The sequence below is a fragment of the Stegodyphus dumicola genome, chromosome 5 (genome assembly GCF_044657685.1).
Source record: "Stegodyphus dumicola isolate Sdum_Otavi_A_Nest chromosome 5, ASM4465768v1".
NCBI classification, from domain to species: domain Eukaryota; kingdom Metazoa; phylum Arthropoda; class Arachnida; order Araneae; family Eresidae; genus Stegodyphus; species Stegodyphus dumicola.
The window spans coordinates 136,301,331-136,308,803 of NC_140772.1; the positions used below are offsets into that span (position 1 = coordinate 136,301,331).

At 35.6% G+C, this 7,473-nt stretch overlaps 1 protein-coding gene across 1 annotated transcript; it reads left to right on the forward strand.

Annotated features, from left to right (window-relative positions):
• Window positions 1-6,729: 6,729 nt before the first annotated feature.
• On the forward strand, window positions 6,730-7,137 carry LOC146997239 (protein GVQW3-like). Its single transcript, XM_085817836.1, has one exon. It carries the CDS (start codon window positions 6,730-6,732, stop codon window positions 7,135-7,137), a length of 408 nt encoding a protein of 135 aa, XP_085673962.1.
• The last annotated feature ends 336 nt before the right edge of the window (window positions 7,138-7,473 follow it).

Sequence of the window (7,473 nt, forward strand, 5' to 3'; positions counted from 1 at the left end):
TTCTCTTTTCCATATGCTATCATTGTTGTTATTTTCTGAAGTATAACTTTGATTTAAAAGTTAGAAGCTAGAATGTTTATTTTAGTTAACAGCACTAAAATTATATAAAAAGTTTCAAAATAGAGAAAACGTTTTATTTGTTAAGACTTCAAGGTGCAAATTCTGTCACACATGGCAGAACAGGGAAAAATTGAACGTGTTCTACGTTAAAGATTCCTTAACTACTCTTATGAAAGCGTTAGTCATTTCGTGCCATATAGGTTCTAATGATACAGGAGTTAATAGAATGTGTGCATCCAAATGTTCATTGGTAAAGTTTTCGAATATAATAAATTGCTGCAAAGTGTTTTTAATGTCGTAGCAAAATTTATCTATCAACCGTAGCTCTTGGGTGCGTAAAAATGTAATTGCTCATTGCTTTGATACATACTGATTTATAGGAAATGCAAATCACTTATGTCTGGCATAGCATGTTTACTCTAGCATATGATGTAAAGCGGGGTTTAGGATTGCTTGAAATAAGAACATCCCAAGCAAGTTAAATCTCCTTCTTCCTGAAATACCATATACTTTGGAAACAATTTTTATCTGCTAATCAGTCGAATATCTTCCTATCGTAGATACTAACAAATATTTTTAAATTCATAAATTCGCGGCTGTTTCAACATCTAATGGATATATTTTAATACATTCGTAGCTCAAAAGTTTAAAGCCCAAACTGCAAAAACATTTCTTACTCAATTAAGAAAATTCCATTTGGTTTTAATACCAATAGGAAGACAGATAGAATATTGTATTACATCCGGTGGTGCAAATGTAATTATACAACATTTAAAACGATGTAACTATGAAACTAGAGAAAAGAAATGCAATCTTAATAAGCCTCGCGTATAAAGAAAGCATTTACATGCGATGTCAATGAATATCGAATCGTAATTCATTTACAGCAAAGCAAGCATCATACTCGAATGTTCGCTCGATGGATTAGAATACAAATGCCAATAGAGTGGCTGACTCGCTCTATTGCTTAACACGAACGAATTTCTTCTTTTGGGGATATCTTAAAGATATTCATTGCATTTCAAAATGAATTATTTGAAGCGATCATCAAATAATTCAACACTTTTGTGGTTGATACGGACGATGCTCCATGTACTTGCCACCTTGAGCATGACTCAAATTTTGAGAGTAAAATGGAGACATCTATTACCGTTTCTTTTATTTTGAAAAGCATTCTTCTCCAATTTTTAAAGGCCTAACAGCAACCGAGCTTAGAATCATTGAACAGTAGTAATTCAACTGACATCCATATTCAGCGAATCGGTGGCGTCGTACGAATTCTCTCGGCTTTTCCTATGAGTAATATGGTCACAAGCAAAACGTCTTTTCTTGTAAGCCCTCCACTAAAGTATATCCCTACAGTTAGATAACTAATGTCTGACTCTTTGCAATACACTATAGTCCAATTCATTTTTCAGTCATATCGCTTTAATCAAAGCTTAACTACATCCTTACTACCCTATAATTATTATTAGTATCAACAGCACTACAATTGTGCATAGATGTGCACTTAAAATTATATTCTTTAATTTTTGTGTAAAAGTTTCTTTTTCAAATTATTTTCATATTTTTTTCATTCAGGTTTATCGAATGTTGCTAACAATATATGACAATAGGTATTTTACCATGAAACGTTTGTGGATATATTAGGAATTTTCGCAAGAGAAAATCCTGAGATATCGACTGTGACTTACCGGGGAATCGAATCCTAGACCGCCCAGTTGTTCTTTGAATGCGCTGCCTTCTATATCACAAAGAAACTTTGAGAAAAGTGCCTTTTTTAATACAATGCCTTTTTACTTACCGAACAATCTAACTAATTACAGGATTACTTAAAATCTTTGAGTAAGATGTTCATTTTAGATTATAGCACTAAAGCCAGTGAACCTAAGAACAGGATAATTTTCTGAACTTTGAGAATTGCTTTAAGTATCTAGATTTAAGTATCAATTGCAAACTACTGCTAATAAAATGTATTGCTGAATATCTTTAAACTAATCATTTGAACTTGCAGTTTCAGATAAGAATTTTAATTTATCAGCGAATTCTGCATGTAACATTTCTACCATTCTGAACGTTTAGAAAAACTGGCACGTCAATTTGACTGAAACCACTCTTCTGCTGAAGAAACTTCTGAAGGTTCGTCAGCACAGTCTCGATAACAAAAGGGTTGAATGATAAAACGATCGCTAATTGCTTTTTCCTCCATGACAAGCTGATGATGGATGATGCCTCTAAACATCGTCTGCGCATGCGCCAACGTTATCAGTGACGTCCTTTCACATTAAACGAAGATAACCTCAAAGAAGTGATATGAAGCTTACTTAATACGTAAATTGCACTTGAGGAAGGACTTACAACACTCTGCAAAGTAAATTAAATATTCTACATGACAATCTATAATCTCCATTTAAAAGTCTTCAACAAGGATGACGTTTTGTTTTAAATCTAATGCCATTCTACTATAATGTAGTGCCGAAAGGAGAATTACCTATGCTTGTTAACAGATCAACGAATTTGGGATATATTTATCACAATCATCATTTCTCTTATATTTACAATGCAAGCAAAACATCTTGGATAACAAGATACTTCATTCCACGGCCTGAAAGTGCAGCATATTTAAAAATCTTGATTTTTACGAGAAATTTAAAAAGAGAATTCGATAAATTGTTACTTATATTTTAGATGCATGTACTGAATTTTCGAAGCGATTATCAGACATCAGCAAAAATTGTAGACTGAAATCCAAACCTTCGATGAGTTTACAATAAAAATTTCAAAATGATAATAAAAAGGTTTGAAAGTTAAGAAAATAGAAAAAAATCATAAGCTTAAAGATAAATTCGATTTTTATATTAATATGAAGATTGCATTTTAACATCTGAAACAGTTTCAAGGTGAGTCTTTACGACAGGCGTAATAGTTTCAGAATGATTCCTTAAATTAAAGGTATAGAACATAAAATTTTCTACGAAAAGAAGAAACGAAAAAGACGAAAAAATTTTTCTACGAAAAAGACGCTGCTGAAAATGGTAAAGTCAAATGCCATTTAAAAACAGTTTTTAGGGTATTAACCATTTTAATTTAAATAAGTAAAAAATTCTGAAAGGTTTCACATTTTAATGGTCGCCCAAAAGGGTTTGCTAAGGATTTTTACGCTCTCGTTTCACATCAGTATACGTTTAGAATTCTCGATGCAGCATAAAGTGTCGGCATATATTTTTCTGTTTTTATTTTTTTTTTCAGTCTTTTCCCAGTTTATAATATCAATGTTCAGTTTTCTTACTAAGATGGCTTTAAAAACTTTATTTTGTCTTTTTATTATTAACGATTTGTGTGTTTACTTTCATGTAAAATTCGATTCAACAGCAAAATCACAAGCTATTTAAAAACGGCATATATTTAGAATTTCCGACAGACAGTCTTGTGCGCTTAAGAAAAAAAAATTTAGGAACAGTGTTGCCACTTCTCGCTTTGAAATCGTTGAGTTTGTTAATTAAGAATTCATTAAAGTTTTATGAATGAGTTATGTTTCATGAATCATGAATTAAAATATGAAAGAGATAATAAAGCAAACTCGAAATTCAAAACTCGGGCTTCCAGGGGCCCATGATCGATTGGAGCACTACGTTATTTAAAATTGATAGCTCTAGCTACCGTCATTTTTTCACAGTGCGAGAAGCATGCATACATTCACGCAGATTCTTCATTATTTAATTTCCTGAAATATGATACAGAGCAATAATATTTGGTTTGGTGGCAATGATTTGAAAAGTTGTACGCCGTTTAGAGTGATTCAGCGCAAAATGCCATTTCGAAACTAAGACCCCATTCGGGGCTAACATCCCTTTTGTGCTAATAAATGGCACCTGATGATTCGAACTGTTATTTAATAAATACTTACTGATTCCAGAGGAATCTGTGCATTTATTTCTTTGATAGCTTAGACATGCGGGTCAACAAAAGTTTTCCCTCGACTGGTTATAATACCTAATTTTCCAGGGCACCAACCAGTGAACTGGAAATATTAAATATCTCGAAGTTATGTAGCACTTTCAAATTTGTAAAAACTGATCGTCGATTTTCGTATGTAAGCATTTTTTCACAATGTAGGTATCGTACTTTGTATTACCGTGTCATTTTTCATAATTCAACGCAGTTGTGTCATTATTATTTTTCCTTCTTCTGGAAAGATAATAAACAAACATAGCTCCATAAATCGTTCTATTTAATGTTTTCTTTTGTAATCCACTTACATTCCGTGGGCTATGTAGTTCACTTACTTAAAGCATTTATCTGCAAAAATTGGAGTGTGTTATTCGACTATTTCTTCACCAGAACTTTTTCAGCAAACTACTGAAATACAGTAAAAAAGTATGAACTTTAAAGAGAGTTGTTTGCACTTGGTTAGAGAGAAAGAAAAATATTTTAATAGAGTTAAAAATGGCGGGAGGTGGATCTAAAAGAAAATTGATCTGAAAGAAAAGTAATAGCTTCAGAGGTATTATTTCCGTGAGCAGGCCGAATAACACATTATTTTGCAGTTTTCGGAGAATTTGGTTTTGTTACCAAGAAATCTTATCTCTTAGATTCTTAAGCAATTTTCGATATTAAGCCAAGAAAAATTATACCGTCTTTTGGATACAAGAGAAATTACATTTGCAATTCTGGATTTTCTTTGCTATTGAATATTTCTCGCTGCTTTAGAGGGGGGGAATAAGCATCTTTTAGTTAAATACGAAAGTAAAAAATATGGGGTCATTTTACTTCAGGTACATGAAGATTGTCTTTTAATATTCGAAATATAAAGAAAAAACTAGTATTCGTAGCAGGAAATAAAAACAAATCTAACCGTTAGAGGAAGCGAAAGCAATTTTTCTGAACCCACATCAGCAATATATGACGTTCGCCACATCTTTTATTATTTGAAATAAAACTAAAGTAATAAAAATTATTAGACAGATGTGTCGTAAATCTCATTAATTGCATGTATTACAAATTGCAAGAATTAGAGGTATTATTAAAAAATAAAATTAAAATGTAAGCTATTGACAAATGCGTTAATTATTTTAAAATTAATTTAGCAATGTATAGCTGTAATTCGGAAGATAAATTTAAAAATATTATGCTAAATCAAAAAGCAATACCTATGAAATTATTTCTGCAGTCCTTGTCGATGAAAAATCCAAGATCTCCTTGTGATGAAATAGTAACACTTTCTAACCGGCTTACGTGATTAATTCCCCATCAGCATTATATACTGGTCCGACAGAAATGGAAATAGTTTGGATACAAACGTTTCTAAATTCAAAAATATGTAATTAACTAAAGAGACTTGAAAAATTAATTTTAAGATTTAAAAAAAAATTATTAATAAAAAATAAATAATATGCGTATACGTGTGTATGTCTAGATAACGACCACATGCAAAGAATAGTATTCAGAGCTTTAGTCTTTGTGACTACGGGTGTGACAGTCTCAAGGTACCCTAGCTCTTCAAGAGATCAACGTCTTGGTGAGACGGCGGTCACAATACTGAAGCCCTCGTGATCTTTCCTCCTTTTTTTATCAACTCTCATTATCTGTTCCTTTTTTATTTCTTCTTCCTTTGTGGATTTCTTTTTCCGTGGTTTAGAGCTCAAGTAAGATGCTGTGACATTTCTTTGTTTCTACTTTCTCATGGAGGAAACTTCCTGCGCGTTTGCTGTGCGTGATGACTCGTATGGCTGGAAAAGAGGGTGCTGGTAGTCGAGGGGCTAGGTACTGTCCCCAATACGCCTTTGGCCTCTGTTTCAGTCAAAACAGGAGGCAGCTGGCTGCCTCCGCTAGTGTCAATCGGCTGGTCACTAGATCTTGTGTCAGTGGCTTGGGGATACGTTTTCGGGAAAGCCAACTCTGGGGCTTCAGTTTGCATATAAACGCGGTTAGCTATGGCACAGGATTCTGACTCCTCTTATTGGACTCCTGTCGAATTTTTAATTCTCTTTAATATGGTTTTTTTCTAATCAACAGAATAAAAAAACTTCTGCTCCATAAAAAAAGTAAAAACAAGTGTGAATGCCAATCCTAAAGAAATTCTACTCAGAGTTGTTTTAAATAACTCAAGATGATCTTCAAAAGATGTCACCACTCCTGATCGAAAAATGTATACACGCCAGTATTGGTGAGCCAAAGACAATAAAATAGCTGCGTTGTAGAGATCTTTTAATAGAAACCTCTTCTCCAGCTCAGTCTGCTACCCTTCTTAAATTAGGAACACTTGAGCAAGTCAACGTTCATGTGTCAACATCGTTGGACTACAATCAGGGCGTTGTTTCAGAGACTTGCCTTCTCTTTGTTCCAGAGGATGATTTTGTCTCTGAGCTTTTTGGCCAGAATGTCTGCGCTCAAAGAAGGTCAACTGATATATACAAGGGGTGATCAAATGAAAAGGTACGAAACGACGTAAAAACGCAAGAGTTAAATATTTGCATATTTCGTATGGGAGACCGTAGCGAGACATCTCGGGATGCGATTGGATTCTCTGACTGGGGTCGGAGCACGCGCGGACGTCCGCATGCGCAGGAGAGAACAGAGGCTCTTATCAAAAGCGGCGTCCAAATGATGCGGCAGTCCGTACGAGGACAGGATGGCGTTCGCGTTGCAAAATTCGACAACTGAGGAGCAATGAGGTGTTATCCGATTTTTGGCAGCGGAAGTGAGAAACCGGCAGCTATTCATCGCCGGATGGAGACAGTTTACAGGGAGAAATGTGTCTCTGACAAGTCTGTCAGAAAATGGAGTGCCCGTTTTCTTGCAGGCTGTGAGAGTGTGGGTGATGACCCGAGACCAGGCCAGGCAAACACTGTCATCACGAGCGATCTCATCGACAAGGAAGACGACCTAATGAGAAGTGATCGGCGTGTCACATTGCGAATGTTCGCGTTGAAGGTGGATGTCAGCTATGGAACCGTGTGGAGAATTATTCACGACAGGTTGCGATATAGGAAGGTGTGTGCCGCTTGGGTTCCGGAGCAGTTCACCGACCAGAAAAAGGAACTGCGTATGGGGCTAGCACTGCAACATCTGTTTTGATATCAGGAAGACCGCATTTTCATGGAGCGGATCGTCACAGGTGATGAGACCTGATGCCATCACTACCAGCCAGAGACAAAGCGGGACAGCATGTAGTGGAAGCATGCGTCGTAACCTCACCCTAAAAAGTTCAAAGCTGTGCCGTCAGCAGGCAAGGCGTTGCTCACCGTCTTTTTCAACGTTCAAGGTCCGCTACTTGCGGAATTCCTCGAGCACAGAAAAACCATTAACTCCGATGGGATGTGTACTGTGAGACACTCCGACGCCTACGCAGATCCATCAAGAACAAAATACCGTGGCTGCTCACGGAGGGTGGGGCTCTGTTCCATGATAACG

Excerpts from the sequence above, each read along its gene's own strand:
- LOC146997239 (XM_085817836.1), top strand. The coding sequence starts at position 6,730 with ATGAGGTGTTATCCGATTTTTGGCAGCGGAAGTGAGAAACCGGCAGCT.